Below are 19,060 nucleotides of genomic sequence, written 5' to 3'. Positions count from 1 at the left end.
AGTGGCTGGATCCATAGGGTCGTCAGGAACATGGCACCCCTCAGAAACTGAGCTGAGCTAGCAAAGGGCTAACTCTGCAGATGCAAGCTATGTGTTTGAGTTTAGAGAGGACAGCCCACCCTCCTTCCCAGGGAATAATCTGTTTGTTCTCAAGAGGAAGAGATGAAGAGTTGGAAGGCAGGCAACCATCAGATAAGCCAGAGTCTGAGGCGGTGTCTTCTGGGGAAGAAAGGTAAAAAAGGTAAAGGACCCCGGATGATTAAGTCCAGTCAAAGCAAATATAGGATTGTGGCGCTCATCTCGCTTTCAGGCCAAGGGAGTCAGTGTTTGTCCACAGATAGCTTTCTGAGTCATGTGGCCAGCATGACTAAACCACTGTATCCAAATAACCACGAAAAGTACAGAATACAAACAAACAAACAAACAAATAAATAAATAACAGTGTAGTAAGAACCCTGTTACCATATAGGTATAAAAGATCATAGAAGAAGGTCACTTAAGAATTCGGGAACATTTGGGAAAATACATACACAGAAAACAACAAATCTGACTTAGTCTAAGCTAGTGTATTTTAACACCGCTTTCTGACCCTCAAAGAGATGTGGCAACCATCAATGAGTACACATCCCTTTCCGGGGCACATCTTCCACTGTGATGTGCAACAACTGGTATTAATAGGCTTAATGGCTCTCATACTGAAGGGAAGGTAGCCATCATGACTGCATAAAAAAGAAAATACTGATAAGCTACAAAACTGCCGGTGCAAACTTGAATGGCCCCATGGATACAAGCAGGTTCCAGGTTCACCTGATTTCTGGGAAGAGCATGTGTGTGACATGCTAATTGTTGATTACTTTGTGCCTCATTAGGATTAGGTTGTTTCCAGTTCAGTTTTACCATAAAGCCCAAGTGAGGAACACATTTATTTAAAGTACCCATTTACTGGCAGTGTAGGTGTGGCTAGACTGGAAGAGGCACCTGGCTGACTCCCACAGAGTTCCTTAAAAAGATTGCATCCAATATGAAATAAGAGCTTTGTTTTACAATATGGAAATATAGGATTTCTGGGAAAGCATGCTCTCTCTATTTCCATAATTTCCTGCTCCTCACTGGAACAGTCCTTCCCAGTTGGAATTCCTATGCAATATTTTTCTTTACAGCATTGGACTTTCCTTTCACTTCCAGGCATATCCACAGCTGAGCAACCTTTCGGCTTTGGCCCAGCCGCTTCATCAGCTCTGAATCTACTTGTACTAGTCGTCCACTCTTCCCCAGTAGCATGTTGGACGCCTTCCGACCTGAAGGGCTCATCTTCCAGTGTCATAACTTTTATATGCCTGTTGTCTTTGTCCATGGAGTTTTCTTGGCAGGGATACTGGAGTGGCTTACCGGTTCCTGCTCCAGGTGGATCATGTTTGGTCAAAACTTTCCACTATGACCTGTTTATCTTGGGTGGCCCTGCACGGCATAGCTCATAGCTTCTCTGAGTTATTCAAGCCCCTTCGCCATGGCAAGGCAATGATCCATGAAGCGGCAGGCACCAAGTATTCAGAGGCAAACTTCCTTTGACAGTAGAGGTAGAACATAGCCTTTGTGGGTAACTTTGCCCTGCCTGAATTTCTCTAATCCTCTTTTTAAGTCATCTAAGTTGGTAGCCATCACTGCCTCCAGTTAGGGTTGCCATATCTTGAAGAGCAAAAAAGAGCACAGCCAGGGTTCTTCTTTGAAAATGCAGGATTGTATTTCAAACGGGTATAAACAGTGAACTGGCTTCAATTCAAGACAATGTGGATTAGGGCAGTCATCATCAAACAGATCAGCTGAGTTAAAGTATCTCTCTCTGTCCTAACCATCTGACACAATTGGAACAAGGAGGGTCGAAGTTCTGTAAAATGATTTCATTACCTGTCAGTAATGATCTTGGACTCATTGTTTTCTACTCAGTGTCTACCAGTGTGTCCCTGGAACCTTTCAACAGTCCTGAGCTATGTCTAGCTCTACCACTGCAGCAGTCATCTGAGCAGAACCTTGAGGCTTTCATTGCACTTTGATTAGCAGCCTGGAAGATCAGAAAAAGTATATTGCTCTTTCCAATTCATTAAGACCCCACATCAAGTAAGAGCAAAGACAGAGACACTAGTTCAGAATATACCTTTATCCATCAAGGACCAAGCAACTTCCCATAGATCTTGGAGGTCATAGTATTAGCAGTTTAGGCACATGTCTGTAGCAAATGAGGGCTACAGCCATGCACTGAAGAATATGGTTGGCGGTCTCAGCCATAGTGGCAGGAAATTTAAAAACCTTATCAGAAACCATTCAAGCACTCTGTTTGCAGTAGAACAACCAAAGCACTAAATTAGTTGTTCTGCTTTAATGATGAGCATTAAACCACTTGACTGGTTGAGAGAATGGACATGGCAGTGATGAGATGGTTTTTTTACTCAACAAAATGCTTATCAAAAAAAGTTTGAAGAGGGTAAAAAGAAAAAAATATTGGAAGAATTTGTTTAAAAACCTGGAAAAGATTCAGAGGTGTTAGTGAACCAAGAAACTGAATGAAAGATTAAAATGTTAAGGCAGAATTTTTTTTAAAAAAAAAAGCGAAGAAATGAGGAAAACTTCTTGCTTGGCAGTTAAAAAAGAAACATGAATTGAATGCAATAAATAAATTGAAAGTAGAAGGGAAAATAATTGATAACCCGAATGACATTAGACAACAATTTGTAAAATATTATATAGAGCTATATCGAGCCAGTAAAGAAAATAAAGATAGAACTGGAGATAATTTAGAGCACAGTAAATTACCAAAACAGAAAATCAATTATTTAAATGCACCAATAACATTACACGAAGGGCAACAAGAAATTAACCAATCAAAATTAGGTAAATTGCCAGGGCCAGATTTATCAGCAAAATATTATTAAAAAACTGCAAGATTTTCTGGGACAACTGTTGAAGGATGAAGAATGTAAAAGAGCTAATTTATCAAGATCAAGCTAGCTTTCTTCCTGGCTGACAGATGAAGGATAATATAAGGAAAATTAATTGATACAATAGAGTATCAGTATCTGGAAGTCAGGAATGAAAAGCAAGCAGCTTTGATGTTTGTGGATGCAGAGAAGGACTTTGATGACGTGTCATGGACCTTTATGGGGGGGGGGGAATATGGAGATGATGAATTTTGGAAAATCATTCCTAAGGGGAATTGACGCAAGTTATGCAGACCAACAGGCAATGTTGATAGTCAATAATGCAGTATCAGAAAATGTAAAATTACAAAAGGGAGAAGACAGAGTTTGCCCCCTGTTGCCATTACTGTTCATTTTAGTATTAAAGACCCTGGTGAGGAATATAAGATCTGATGAAGAAATAAAAGGTATAACAGTTGAATGCAAAGCATATAAGCCGAGAGCATTTGCAGATGACCTTGTAATGACCGTAGAAGACCCATTGGCAAGTATATCAAGGGTCCTAGATAAAATATCTGAATTTGGTCAGTAGCGGGATTTAAGATAAATAAAAATGAAATGAAAGTACTGGTTAAAAATATGACAGAACAACATAAAAATGAGTTACAACTAGCAACACATTTGAGAATTGAAAAAAAGAAGGTGAAACTGTTTGGGGGTTTGGTTGACAGCTAAGAATATAAATTTCTTTAAGGATAACTATGTATGGAACTATGGAAAGAAATAAAGGGAAATATGGATGCTTGGGGAAGGATGAATTTATCACTATGGGGAAGAATTTCAGCAATGAAACTGAATGTATTGCCAAGAATGTGATTTTTATTTCAAACCATACCCATAGTCAATGGAGCAGAACACTTAAAAACGATGGCAAAAATATCTTTCTAGATTTATCTGGCAGGGGAAGAAATCAAGGATTAAATATAAATTATTAACAGATGCCAAAGAAAGAGGTGGATTTTCACTGCCAGATTTGAAGTTATATTATGAAGTGTCCTGTGTCTGCTGGCTGTGGGAGTGGATAAGTTTTTTAATACATATATTTTAGACCTTGAGGGTCATGATAATAGATTTCGATGGCATGCATTTATTTGGTATGAGAAGACTAAAGTGCACAAAGGGTTTTAAAATCATTTGGTAAGGAAATCCATTTTCACAGTATGGGAGAAATATAAAAACCTGTTAGAACAGAAGACACCGTGGTGGCTTTCCTCACAGGAAGCAATATCCTTGAAAAAAACTAATGCAAAAAGTGAATGGGCAACCTATAAAAAGTTGCTAATGAAAATATAACAACAATTAAAGTTGAAAAGATTTGAGGATACAAGACATTTAGTAACAGATTGGTTGCAATACCATCGATTAAATGATGTGTTTAACATTGATAAGAAAAATGGGTTTAGTAAGGAAATTTCAAGGTTTGAAAAATATTTACTGGAATACAATGTGAAGTTACTTTCCAAAATATACATTTTGTTGCTAGAATGGCATACTAAAGATGAGGAAGTTAAATTGGTAATGATAGAATGAAGAAAATATATTGGGCACAATATATTGGGCAGAATATTCAATCTTCAATTTTCATCTTGGGAAAAGTTATGGAGGAGGACTTAAAATTTATAGCATGCTGTGCATTGAAGGAGAACTATATGAAAATGATGTAACACCTACAAAATTAGCAAAGATGTATAGAACTACTTCAAATGTATATTGGAAGGGTACAGAGAAGGAAGGCACATTCTACCACATGTGGTGGATGTGCTAGATAGCAAAAAAATTCTGGGAACTAATATATAATGATCAGAATGAATGTTTAAAATAACGTTGGGGGGGGGCAGAAGCTTTTTTACTAGGAATTTCAGGTGGAGAGATACCAAAGAAGCAGAAACATTTATTTATGTATGCGAGAACAACAGTGTGGATACTACTGGCCCAAAGATGGAAAAAAGTCCTGACCAGACGTGAATGGTTGATGTAGATGATGGACAACGCCAAAATGGTGAAAATGACCAGGGAAATCAGAAACCAGGATATAGTCACTTTAATAAGGAATGGGAAAAAATATACAATTTACTTAAGAGAACACTGTAAAGAATTAAAAACTTTAATAGGATTTGAGTAATGCTTACAATGTACTAAAAGCTAAGGTAAAAATGGATTATTTTAAGAAAAATAGAGAAAATATATGATGCACTAGAAAATGTTTGATAATGGAAACCATGGAGGGGTGGAGGGAATCCTAAATGTTGATGATTGTGACTAATGTTTGCATTCAAATGAATCGTGTAAAATTGAATAAAAAAGATTTTCTTTTCTTTTTTTTAAAAAAAGAGAGAATAGCCATGTTTGTGTAGCTCCCCAATAGAGAAAGCTCCATGACCAGTGCTGGCTCTAATCGAGACCTTCCTCTTAGCTGTGTAAGTGGCTGATTCATACCTGGCACACTCGGCCATTGGCACATTCAACTCCTGAGGTCTCACTTCATTCTTTTCACCCTCTGGAAACCACGTCAAAGACAGCAGGATCAGTATTACTGCTTAAGGCCTCCATTGCATCCACAGCCTATTCTACACTTTCCAGCCTTCTTGGAATGGATCTAGTATCCAGGCTTCTCCTGAAGAAGCGTCTCCACCCCACCCCCAATTCAGCCCAAACACTGAGATCTAGTTCTGAGGGCCTTCTGGAGTGCTTTCTCATTGTGAGAAGTGAGGTTAGAGAGAACCAGGCAGAGGGCCTGCTTGGCAGTGGTACCCACACTGTGGAATGACTTTCCACTAGATGTCAAGGAGATAAGTAATTATAGAACTTTTGGAAGACATCTGAAGGCAGTCCTGTATGGGGAGATTTTAAATGTTTGATGTTTTATTATGTTTCTTCATATACTTGAAGTGGCTGAGATAACCCAATCAGATGGGGTGGGGAGTAGAAATAATAAAATTATTATTATTACTATTAAGAGGAATCCTTAGATGGAGGCCATTTTGAGGGGCTATTTTGTAGGTGGCTTCAGGGCTTTTGCCCTTGCCTATTTGGCTCTAAATTGCTTTCTTGAGTGCCTTCATCATTTACATTGTAAATTGTAAATTATCTATATCGAAAAATAAATCTGAGAAGTGTTCATCAACAACTAATGAGATCATAGACAATTCCTTCACTGAGCTTTGAATTTCAGTATGTTCCTGGGGAAAAAAACACCCATTCCCGGACCTCACTGAACCATTTGTTCCCAAGTGTTGCCTGTGACATGAGACCATGGCCTATAAATAACAGCACGTAAGACTCTACCTGCATCAATTCCCTTGTTGATCCATCTCTGCTCTGAGTCTCCTAATCTTTCCAGAATGATGAAGGCACTCCTGAGCGCATGCCTCCTCTTGGTCCTGCTTTCTCCAGGTAAGATGGGGAACATTTAATTACCTTTAGAGGACACTGAAAAGAAATTGCAGCATGGGAGAGAAGGGGAGTTAGAAGTGCAGATCAACACCCCAGAGAGCAAGGAGTGCAGGCTTACCAAGAGAAAGTAGCAGAGAGTTAAGTCATGAATATTTCTTGTGATGTCATTATGATGGGCCCGACGACCCTTTTCCCTCTGGCACCGTTGGGCCCGTCCTCTCACTTAAGTATAGTGCACCCAACTCACAGAACACCAATCCCACGGATTTCCACAGTCTACCTGAGATTATTTTGTAGGGGATTTGCGTGAAGTAAAACTTAATAATTAGGAGTCTCGGGCAGGATTTGCTCAAATAAACAATAACAATTTTATTTAACAAGGAAGTTCATGACACGAGTAGATAAAACTGAGGATTCTTCAGTTTACAATGTTATTTCACTTCAAGGTTTTCTCAGTTGTTTCACACTTAATACTTTGGTTCTTAACAAGGTGGTACTTTCTGTCAGTTACACACCCCTAGACAACCCTGCTCCTGAGGCACTCCAAGGTTTCACTGGTTTGGGAGTCTTATCTTACTAGAAGAATATCTCCCCTCCTGACTGGAATGAGATCTAAGTAGACTGTCTCTTTACAGCTTCTACTTCTCCTGTAAACTAGTGTTGTCGGCAATGGCTTCAAGAGTTTTAATTAATGAGTGTTTTACTCATTTCCTTTCCTTTTATTTTATTCTGTTAAAATGCTTTTAAAATTGAACCCCTTTTAATTTACTATCACCTCCTCTTCTTAGTCTCATTAAGCAAACTGCAAAATCAACTAATAATAATGATAATGATAATGATAATAATAATAATAATCCATGAAGTAAACTTTTGCTTCTGTCTTCAGTATTACCTCTGAAATGCAGATTTACTTATAACAACACTGGAATGACCTACAATAGCTATCTTAAAACAACTTGTGACTCCAAGCAAGATTCCTGTGTTGCCAGTGTTCTGCGTACAAATATAAGTAAGATTTTCCTGCCTTTTTGTCTTTTGCTGTTGTATTAGATTAGGGTTCTATAGCATATAGAAGTCTATGGTAGGGCAATTCACCCATGAAAAAAGTGAGTTTCGGAAGCTGTAGCACTTCAGCTATAGATGAATTAGAACTCCCATCAGCCTCAGCTAGCCTGGCCATCAGTCAGGGATGATGGGAGATGTAGTCCAACAACATCTGGAGGATCATAGCTTCCCAATCCTGAAGTAAGCCATAGCTTGCATATGAAAATGGGGAATATAACATCACCTGATCACAACCAATGGCTGAATCTGGGCGCTTATCTCCAAGCTTAAGGAACTTGATTTGCATCAACATGAAATGAATAATGAACTCCAATTTAGTTTTGGTTATCAAACTAGACAATAAGCCTAGAATATAACATGAATATCCCCTTTGCCATAAATGACATTGAAATTGAGACTCCTTTCACAGATATATAAAAAAAGCTGAGCAATTGGGATGGGAAACGAAGGTGCTTCACACTTTCATGGCTCCCCCTCTCCCCTCAAGTAATTTTGAAATAACTCTCAGTGATGAAATGATTAGGAAGGAACCATCATTACGGGAGTATTCTTGCAGTTCACCTATTAAAAAGGGTTTCCATTACCCAGCTTGATTCAGTGTGGGCCCCTCCAACCTGATGAACTTCTTTCATACTTCAACCATTGGTTAAGGTTGTTTTGATCCCCTTGCTTGATCCTGATTCACCCACCCCTTCTACCTAGAAGGACATGGGTGCCATTTCTGGTTCGTCTGAGGCGCCAAAATGCCTTGGGGCAATCCTGGGTGGGATGGTTCCAACATCTGGGTGGGATCTGTTCCAACATCACTGGTACATTCTTGGAGGGAGAGGGGCAAATGGGCAGTAAGGCTGGTGCAATGCAATGTCTTGCCAAGTTTCTTGCACTGGGCAACAGGAGTTCAGGGAAGCATTTCCCCCACCCTGCAAACTGTTATGATCGACTAGCAGAGAGAATGCAGTGTATGGCACATGTATTGTCAGGTGTATAGGAGAAGGCATGAGTCCTTGTGCTTGAAATTTGATGTGAAATGAAGTTCTGCATACATTCCAAATTTAAAGCATTATACAAATTAATTGCAAATATAAAAAAAGAGGTTGGTCCTATGGATTATGGAGGCAAGAGACTACTACTTGTGGCAGAGAGCTGAACTCATAAATGCCTGCAGAAAACTATTCTGTTCCACCTGGGCTATGCAGATCATTAAGAATAGATCTTTCCACACTGGTTAATTGATATCTATTGATTTACTTTTAATGTGGTTTTTCTTATATTTTTTACCATATTTTTCGCTCTATAGGACACACTTTTCCCCCTCCAAAAATGAAGGGGAAATGTGTGTGCGTCCTATGGAGCGAATGCAGGCTTTCGCTGAAGCCTGGAGAGCGAGAGGGGTTGGTGCGCATCAACCCCTCTCGCTCTCCAGTCTTCAGGAAGCTATCCGCAATCCTTCAGAGCACGGTGGGAACTCCCGCCAGGCTCCGAAGGCTTGCGGATAGCAGCCTGCAGCCCGAAGCCCGGGGTGCGGGCTTTGGGCAGCTGCACAACTTTGTCTCCGCTCCAGGACCTGTTCTGGGGGCTGGGGTCGGTGGAAGCTCGGGCTTCCACCACCCCAGCCCCACGGCAAAAATCGAAGCCCCACACAGCCTCTCCTGGCTGGAGAGGTTGTGTATGGCTAAAGAGGAAGCCAAGACAGCCAGCGGGATGGATCCCACTGGCTGTCTTGGTTTCTTTGCTCTTTGGGGCTGGGGGGAGGGGAATAAAACTAGGTGCGCCCTATGGTCCGGTGCGCCCTATGGAGTGAAAAATACGGTATGTATTATTGCTGGAAAACATTTTGATATTTTTTCCTCTTATGTTATAGCAGTGCACACACATTTAAACAAACAAACAAACAAACAAACAAACAAACAAACAAACAGCACCTTACTTTAGATTGCCAAATTTAATAATACTTTCCATATTGTTAGTTTGAAAAGGTCCTGATTCAGGAATCAAAGAAAATTGGAACCATTACCAAGAATGTGCCTTAGGAGCAATAGTCCTGAATATTTTTCTCAGATCTAGATATTTCTTTCAATTTCTTTTTCATAGGGGGACATCGAGTGCAACTTTTGAATAAATGCACGACATCCTACGATTGTTTCTCAGGCAATTACAGCTTCACTGCAGGGGACGGTAAATTCTTTGAGATGAAGAAGCACTGCTGCAACACTCAACTGTGTAACAATGCAACTCTCAGCCGTAAGTTTCTGTATAATTTTAAAATCCACAACATGTTAGGTTTTTCATTGGATTTGGCCAAGGGCTGGATACTTACTCAATCAGCAGTACTCAGAGGACCTGGGCCTCATTCAAAAGGGGTGAGACCGCCCCAGATGGCTATATGGGTTGAGCAGGTCAGCACTATTAGGGCCGACTCAATGGGTGGGGAGGCAGGGAGGGCGAAGAAGCAGGCATGAGGAGAAACTGTGAAGAAGAGGGACCTACTGGGCAGCTACATCTCTGCCTGAGAAGGGATGGGTTCCCTTTCCAACCAGGCCTCTCCTGAATCTGTCCCAGTGTCAATCTTAAACCCAGACTGGGTCTAGATAATCTTTTCATCCAATAACACTTGCTGGTGCCCCACCAAAACTGTAAAGCCCTTGGGTGAATTACAATAATATAACATACAGGTACAAAAACAGATAAAACCATTAACATGCTCACTATACTTTTGATTTTGGCAGTTCCTGATCGCAACGTGCTGTCTGAAAATGGCCTGAAGTGCCCAACCTGCTTCTCCAAAGGAGCCACACAGTGTAAAAGTGAGAAGACCATCAACTGCCTTGAGAATGAGACCCAGTGTGTTGTTTTTAAAGGATCTCTTTCTAGAGGTAACATTGCTACTTGGGCAGGGGGAAAGGGCCTAGTCATCGGATGGGTCATGCAGACTCATTCCTGTTCTCCTATTCTCCCCCTCCCTTCCCTTTCCCTTGCATATTACTAGAAATGTGAGAGGGTCCACATCTCTCACTGGCACCATTCTGCACCCTTCCTTAGTGTTTTGCCTGCCTGGACTGTGTCCTTTAACTCTCATAATGCCACTTGCTTGTCCAAGGAGTATTCCCCTTGGCTAGGGAGGGCGGGGTATAAATAAATAAAAATTATTATTATTATTATTATTATTATTATTATTATTATTATTATTATTAAAAAACACCCTTCTGAACAAAAGTATAAAGTGCATTCATTGGGCACTTCCGGTCAGCGCCAGCGACCGAAATGGCGGATTCCCTCTGAGCTCCGGAGGGAATCGGCTTTGCGGAGCTGGGTTCTACCGCTGCGGCAAAGTGGGGACCCGAAAAAGTCACAGGTGGGGAAGCCTGTGAACCGGAGGCTCGGCAGGCTCCATTTGTGCCCCCCTCCGCTGCGAAGGAGCCTTTTTAAAGACTCCTGAACAGACTGGGGGAGAGCGGCGCGGAGCTGAGAGCTGTCTAACCGTCTCCGCAAAGTGAAGCCGCACAGCCAGGGTCGGAGAGCGCTGATTTCTTCGCTGGACTATTGGATACCAAAAAAACCTACCCATGAGTAGGATTTAGAGACTTATTTGGAACAAATTTATAAAGAATTTGGCACCGAAACGGGAAAGGTAAAAACAGGAAGTCTGCCTTCCCGGACTGTTAAGAGATCAAAGCAAAGGGACTTTAAAGCTGTGACTGAGAAAGACGTTTTTGAAAGGATTAAAATCTAGCACCAAAAAGGAAATTTCCCCCTCTGTTTGCAGGGACAGTGGGGAGAGACTTAAGAGATACCTGTCCTGCAAGAAAAGTGAGATTAAAAGTATATCTGCTGATTTTAAAACCTGGAAACGGACTGCCTTTGACAGGGAAGCTGATCAGTGGGAAGAACTGTCAAAACTGCAAGAGTAAAAAAGTTCTGACTTAACTCTGCAAAGGAAACTTTGTATAGAATTATGTTGGAAAGTAAAGTAACTTTTTAGGACTTTGAAAACTGGACTTTAGAGATATTGGGGACCTATTAGGACTTTATTTGTTTAAAAGTTGCAAAATGAAGCTGGAATGTGTCCCCTAGAGGTGACTATGTTGCAATAACATCTGAGTCAAGTAACCAAGCTGTGGAAAATTCCTTTTCAAAACAAACTTCCTAGGCGTGGGACTGACCTTGGGTTGTGTATGAGAGTGTTATGGCAGATGGAAAAGGGAAGATAGAGCTGGCACAGGAAAAAACCACCAGCTCTGGTAGACAATACAAGACTGACACTACACATCAGAGAAGGGCCTCAACAGCTGGAGCAGCGGGTACAGCAGGAGTTGCTGCCTCACAGGCAAAATCAAAAGTTATGTCATCCGAAGAGTTATTGGCTCAAGCATTGGGCAAGATAGATGCATCTTTGGAGAAATTAGCCAACCAGGTTGCAGAGACAAATAGACAAGTGGCTGAGACAAATAAACAAGTAGCTGAGGCCTCAGCAAAAATTGATCTGAACACCTCAAGTATCAATGAATTGGGAAAAAGGTGAATTCTAATACACAGTCTATTGAAAAACTATTGGAGGAATCGGCCTCAACTAGAAAGTTAGCGGAGGAAGCCAAGGAAATTGCAACCGCTGCTCAAGAGAAGATACCACCGGTATATAAGAAATTAGAAGAGCATGACCTGACATTGTCCATGATAGAGTTACAAAGGAAGGAGAGGAATTTAAGACTTAGAGGCGTACCAGAAAGTGAGAAAGATAACTTGGTAGACTTTCTCACAAAGGAACTGTTACAATTTTGGCAGCAAGACCCGGGGAAGGAAGAATTCAAGATAGTGAGTGCATTTAGACTTGGTAGAAGACAAGGAAAGAATAAAGCAAGAGACTGCTTGATCATTTTAAGAACAAAGGAGGAAAGGGATAAAATTCTGAAACTGCACTACCAAAGAACTCTGGAAATTGAAGACGCCTTCATGGAAATGTTTAAGGATATACCTAAACATATTTTGGATGTAAAGGCCTACTACAGAGATTTGGTCATTCTGCTGAGAAGAAATAGAATACTTTTCAGGTGGGAATTTCCCCAAGGTCTGTCTTTTAAATTCAGAGGAAAGAAAATAAGAATAAGGACAGTAAACGATAAGGACAAGTTTTTGAAAGATTACGAAGAGGACCTACAGAAGGAAGTGGAGTCTGGTGAGGACCCATCAGCGTTAGGAAAAGGAATTTTGGACATAGCAAATTTATCATTTGGATTCCCTGGTTCAGGGAAAGACAAGCCACCGACAGAAGAAGAACAACAACTTGGTGCAGTGGGAGGGAAAACTAAGTAACCAACCATGTCTCTGCAACTTTTAAGCTGGAATTGTAATGGACTGAATTCCCCTAGAAAGAGAAAAGCTGTTTTTCACATATTAAAAAAAGAACAATTGGACTTGATTTGTTTACAGGAAACACATGTAATGAGGCTACACAGGAAAATACTCATCAATAAAAGATTAGGACAAGAGTTTATTTCATCAGACAAAGTTAAAAAGAGAGGAGTGGTGATATATGCAAAGGAGAAACTTTTACCGAAATTTATTTTTAAAGATGAGCAAGGAAGATATTTGGCAATTGAAATTCAGTTCCAAGGAGAGAAATTTTTGATAGTAGGGGTGTGTGCACCGAATGAGGGGAAATCTGATTTTTTCAAGAAGTTGCATGAGACTCTTATGGACTTTATGGACTATAACATAATTTTGATGGGAGATATGAATGGAGTTGTATCTACTAATATGGACAAGGCGCAAAAACAGGTAGTCACCAAAGATGGTAGACTACCAAAAACTTTCTTTGAAATGACTGATAACATGGACTTGATTGATATTTGGAGAACTAAGAACCCCCTGGGGAGAGAGGGAACTTTTTTCTCTGAAGCCAAGATGACATGGACCAGAATTGACCAAATTTGGATTACTAGAGGAATGGCACCGAAGATAAAAAAAGTGGAGATCTGCCCTGAAACTTGCTCTGACCATAATGCTGTAAAGATGGAGATGAAGCAAACAACAACCGGCACCTTTAGATGGAGGATGAATGACACCTTATTTAGAGATGAAGAAGTGTATAACAAGGCCCAAAAGACTTTAAGAGATTATTTTGAAATAAATTTGGCAACAAATTTTGAAAAAAGAGTAATCTGGGACGCAAGTAAAGCTGTGATGAGAGGGTTTTTGATACAACAGAATGCATTAAAAAAGAGAAGGCAAAATGAGAAAAAAGATAAAATTTTGGAGAAAATAAGAGAAGGTGAGAAAAAATTGAGAGTCAAGCCAAAGTCGCAGGAGATCTTGAGAGAAATAAAGGTTTATCAAATACAATATATGGAACTGATGAACCAGGAAATAGAATGGAAAATCAAACAGATGAGACAGAAGACATTTGAATCGGCGGACAAAGGTGGGAAATTACTGGCTTGGCAATTGAAAAAAAGACAAAAACTGAACACCATTACAAACCTGGAAGTAGAAGGAAAAGACATACATAATCCAAATGAGATTAGAAATTGCTTCCAGAAGTACTTTAAACAACTATATGCACAAGGGCCACAGAATGAAAGGGGTATTGATGAATTGTTGAAAACAAATGGATTACAAAAAAATTCACAAGAAAGTAAAGTATTGTTGAACTGTAAAATTTCTGACCAAGAGATAGAAGGTGCCATCCTAAATATGCAATTGGGCAAGTCTCCGGGACCGGATGGGCTGACTTCCAGATATTATAGATCTTTGAAGGATTGGTTAATCCAACCTTTGAAGGAGGTCTGCAATGAAATTTTGGAAGGGAAAAGGGCACCAGAAACGTGGAAAGAGGCCTATATTACACTTATACCGAAGACAGAGACTGAAAAGACTCAACTTAAGAACTACCGTCCCATATCCTTATTAAATGTGGATTACAAAATTTTTGCTGATATTTTGGCTAAGAGATTGAAAAGAGTATTGATTGAAGAGATTCATAAGGACCAAGCGGGCTTTCTACCGGGAAGACACCTATCTGATAATTTGAGGAATGTCATTGACATTCTGGAAAAGTTAGAAGTGAACATAAACACTAAAGCGGTTTTGATATTTGTGGACGCGGAAAAAGCCTTTGACAACATTTCTTGGAGTTTTATGAAAAAGAACCTACAGGGTATGGGGGTAGGCCAAGGTTTTGAAAATGGTATAGGTGCAATATATTCTGAACAAAAGGCTAAATTAATTGTAAATAATGTGGTTACGGAACAATTTAAGATAGAAAAAGGGACAAGACAAGGGTGCCCAATTTCCCCATTATTTTTTATATCGGTCCTGGAGGTTTTGCTGAACATGATTAGAAGGGACCGGCTGGTTAAAGGTATTCAGGTCGGAGCCAAACAGTATAAATTGAGAGCATTTGCAGATGACCTAGTTTTGACGTTACAGGAGCCAGAATCTAGTACCAAAAGAGTTCTAGAACTAATTCAAGAATTTGGTCAGCTGGCAGGATTTAAACTGAATAAGTCAAAAACTAAGGTTTTAGAGAAAAACTTAACATTGTTTGAAAGAGAGAAGTTTCAGAATGAAACAGGTTTAACTGTTGTGAAGAAAGTGAAATACCTGGGGATCAATATGACAGCTAAAAATGGGAATTTGTTCAAGGATAAATATGAAAAATGCTGGATGGAAGTGAAAAAGGATCTAGAAATTTGGTCTAATTTGAAGCTTTCCTTGTTGGGTCGAATTGCAGCTATAAAGATGAATGTATTGCCTAGAATGTTGTTTTTGTTTCAAACACTGCAAATTGTGGACAAGATGGACTGTTTCAAGAAGTGGCAGAAAGATATTTCTAAATTTGTCTGGCAGGGCAAGAAGCACAGGATAAAATTTAAGATTTTAGCTGATGCAAAAGAAAGGGGTGGATTTGCCCTGCCAGACTTTAAACTTTATTATGAGTCAGCAGCGTTTTGCTGGCTGAAAGAGTGGTTGCTTCTTGAGAACGCAGACATTTTGGACTTAGAAGGTTTTAACAATGTTTTTGGGTGGCATGCATATTTGTGGTATGACAAGGTTAAAGCACATAAAGCATTTAAAAATCATATTGTTAGGAGATCTTTGTTTAATGTCTGGATTAGATATAAGGATTTATTGGAAAATAAAACCCCAAGGTGGTTGTCGCCAATGGAAGCGAAAGCTCAGAAAAAGCTCAATATGGAGGCCAACTGGCCGAAATATTGGGAAATTTTAGAACAAGAAGGAGACAGGTTGAAACTACAGAGTTTTGAGAAACTAAAAAACAAAGTGCAGGACTGGCTTCATTATTATCAGATAATGGAGGCTTACAATTTGGACAAGAAAATTGGCTTCCAGGTGGAAAAATCTAAATTAGAAACAGAAGTGTTAGAACCTAAAACTAAGATCTTGTCAAAAATGTATAAGTTGCTGTTGCAGTGGAATACGCAGGATGAAATGGTTAAATCTGCAATGATTAAATGGGCACAAGATATTGGTCATAACATTATGTTTGCTGACTGGGAACAGTTGTGGACCACCGGTATGAAATTTACGGCATGTAATGCCTTAAGAGAGAATATTATGAAAATGATATATAGGTGGTACATGATACCAGTCAAGCTTGCTAAAATTTATCACTTGCCCAATAACAAATGTTGGAAATGTAAGGAGACTGAAGGTACATTCTTTCACCTTTGGTGGACGTGCCCAAAGATTAAGGCTTTCTGGGAGATGATTTATAATGAAATGAAAAAGGTATTTAAATATACCTTCTTGAAGAAACCAGAGGCCTTTCTCTTGGGCATAGTCGGCCAATTGGTGCCAAAGAAGGACAGAACTTTCTTTATGTATGCAACAACAGCAGCAAGAATACTTATAGCAAAGCACTGGAAGACGCAAGATTTACCCACTCTGGAAGAATGGCAGATGAAGTTGATTGACTGTATGGGACTGGCAGAAATGACTGGCAGAATCCGCGACCAGGGAGAAGAGTCGGCAGAAGAAGATTGGAAGAAATTTAAGGACTACTTAAAGAAACATTGTAATATTATTGAATGTTGAAGGGGGTTGGATTGAAATTAAGTGGTCTTTAGCTGTTATGGTAAAAGATTATGGAAGAAATGTTTTCTTTTTTTTTGTATAAATAATGTTTAAGTCATAATAATTTAAGAAGTTGAATAGAAAACAAGGTGTTAGCTGATTGTGATGCTAAGAGATTAGGATTTGCGGGATAAATAATTTGAACTAGAAAACAAGAACGGGAGGTATGAGGAGGTCAAGGAAGTATGTTTTTGAAAACAGGCTTTGAAAATTTTGTGTTTTTAATATTTTTTCTTTTCTTTATGTTTTCTTTTTTTGTTTGTATAAAATGGAAAACCTCAATAAATATCTTATTTAAAAAAACCATAAAGTGCATTCATTGCTTCACCCCAGTTGCATCTGGATCTGTCCACCATTGGCTTGCAGTCAAGGACAAAATGTCCCCCTTGCTCAAAAAGCATATTTATTATGTAAAAGGCATGTAATAAGTTTTCTTAAATTCTGTTACATTGAGCAGTATCTGGCTAACTCAGACCATTAGTGCAAGGATTTACAGTTGTGCAACAGAATTTCCGCTCTTGGAAACTTGTAAAATAAAAGGAGGATTCTCTGGATGCTTAGATCACAGTGGGGCAATGAGGAAGCCTCAGTGGGCATCCAACCATCCTGAGAGACAATGAAGTGCATCTCCAGCTTTTTGTTTGTGTGTCGCTGCATCACACTGTTGTCTCATGCCATGTTAAAACACTCAAGGTTGCCACACCAGGGAGGGAGTGTTGTTTTCAAATCTTGCTGTGTGGCCACAGCATGTGACTTTTAACATGCCCAGGAGATAGCAGGGATAGAGTTCCTCCCATTTTATTGCAACTCAGCTGCACACAAGAATTTGATCTGCTTAATCTAGTTAATTAGGCCTGTTTTCAGATTCTCTACTTTCATTATATTTTATAAATAAAATGTCAGAGGCTGGACTGAGGAGGAATGGTGGGAGCTGCCCTCTACTTTTCTGATTTCTTGAAGCCTGACAGATAAACTGTTTATTAATAATCATGAGACTCCTTTGGGTATGATGGCAATTCTGAATTACATATGAGCTTCTTTTTATCTGAACTTCATGTTGAAAATTTTGTATATTCATGTTCCAATGAAATTATGATATTTTTCAGATTTTTTAAATATACACATTTTAAAACTAACTAATTAAAATTCTCATTCACTGTCACAGGCAGAATCTTCTAGTCCCTGGGTAAAGGACTTATGTCCATATTTGTTTTCTTTTCCCTCAGCTTTTACTAGGCTCCAAGATTTCACGTTCCAAGGCTGTGGAACAACAGATTTTTGTGCCATCCACAGAAGAAAACTTGGATCTGGGGGATATGTCCTTTTTATTACCGAAAAAAGATGTTATAATGCTTCAGGAATCTCACACCAGCCTGAACATGAAGGGTAAATAGGACAGTGTAGACCTCCTCCTTGTGTATTGCAAAATCCATGGCAATGAGGGGAAATTGGAGGCCTAGTGGTGAAATCCAGGTTGCAGGATCTGTGGTTCTTTCTTTTTTGCTTTTGGTGGAGGTGAAGCAAGGGGTAGAGAAAAATGGGTCAAAATGTGGGGGTTGTAGATTCTAACTACAAAGAACCCTGTAGTGTATCATTAACAAATAGTTAAGTTTTCATTATGATCATTACAAAACAAAATAAATGGTTATGGGAAATAAAATTTTGATTCTTAGTTCTGATTCAGATACAAATGCAATTATTATTTATTGGTTTAGCTGAAGCAATTACAAAATCAAAAATACATAAAACAGGATAAAAGCAGAATTATTTTTTCTCCTTATAATCGTCACTGTAAAGGCAGAACAGACCACTTTTTCAGAGGTGTATGGGCACTTGTCCCTTAATAAAAAGTTTATCATATACCCAATCCATCTCTCATTTGGGAGGTTTAAATATTTGAACAAAACTTCTCTTAAGTCCTCATAGATGGGACAAACCAGCAAGTAGTTGGGTAAATATTTCAGAACCTTATCTCCATGTAGGGAAACTTTTTCTACAAAGGGAATCCGGTGATAGCATCCTTCAACTATGACAACTTCATACACTGGAGTCACAGCTGTAAATGCTTTCCCCCATTTGGTATTTGTGATGCAGGTTACATAGTGAGGGTGCTGAATGTATAGTTTGGCATATCAAGGTGCAGGATGGTCCCACCCATGAAGCAAGGTGTGGTGACCATCTTAGGTGGCTGGATTGATAGGGGTCGTCAGGAACATGGCCCCCCAGAGCACAGCAGGACAGTCAGCCTCAGAAATTGAGCTGAGCTAGCAAAGGGTTAACTCTGCAGACGCAAGCTGTCTGTTTGAGTTTAGAGAGGACAGCCCACCCCTCCTTCCCAGAGAATTATCTGCTTGTTCTCAAGAGGAAGAGAGGAAGTGGTGGAAGCCAGGCAACCATCAGATAAGCCAGAGTCTGAGGCGGTGTCTTCTGGGGAAGAAAGGTAAAAAAGGTAAAGCACCCCTGGACGATTAAGCAACTATGGGGTTGTGGCGCTCATCTCGCTTTCAGGCCATGGGAGTCAGCGCTTCTCCAAAGATAGC

At 39.7% G+C, this 19,060-nt stretch overlaps 1 protein-coding gene across 1 annotated transcript; it reads left to right on the top strand.

Moving 5' to 3' along the window:
• The first annotated feature begins 3,168 nt into the window (after positions 1–3,168).
• On the top strand, positions 3,169–17,910 carry LOC128419200 (phospholipase A2 inhibitor and Ly6/PLAUR domain-containing protein-like). Its single transcript, XM_053399620.1, has 5 exons — positions 3,169–3,460; positions 7,252–7,374; positions 9,522–9,671; positions 10,157–10,303; positions 17,747–17,910. The coding sequence occupies exons 1-5, from the start codon at positions 3,169–3,171 to the stop codon at positions 17,908–17,910; spliced, it is 876 nt and encodes a 291-aa protein (XP_053255595.1).
• The last annotated feature ends 1,150 nt before the right edge of the window (positions 17,911–19,060 follow it).

The sequence above is a fragment of the Podarcis raffonei genome, chromosome 8 (assembly GCF_027172205.1).
Source record: "Podarcis raffonei isolate rPodRaf1 chromosome 8, rPodRaf1.pri, whole genome shotgun sequence".
NCBI classification, from domain to species: domain Eukaryota; kingdom Metazoa; phylum Chordata; class Lepidosauria; order Squamata; family Lacertidae; genus Podarcis; species Podarcis raffonei.
Note: the sequence above shows the minus strand (reverse complement) of the source record. Positions and strands in the feature narration are given on the sequence as shown.

Excerpts from the sequence above, each read along its gene's own strand:
- LOC128419200 (XM_053399620.1), top strand. The coding sequence starts at position 3,169 with ATGGAGATGATGAATTTTGGAAAATCATTCCTAAGGGGAATTGACGCA. Across the intron at positions 3,461-7,251 it reads CGTAGAAGACCCATTGGCAA|TATTACCTCTGAAATGCAGA; the intron begins GTATATCAAGGG and ends TTCTGTCTTCAG. Across the intron at positions 9,672-10,156 it reads TAACAATGCAACTCTCAGCC|TTCCTGATCGCAACGTGCTG; the intron begins GTAAGTTTCTGT and ends TGATTTTGGCAG.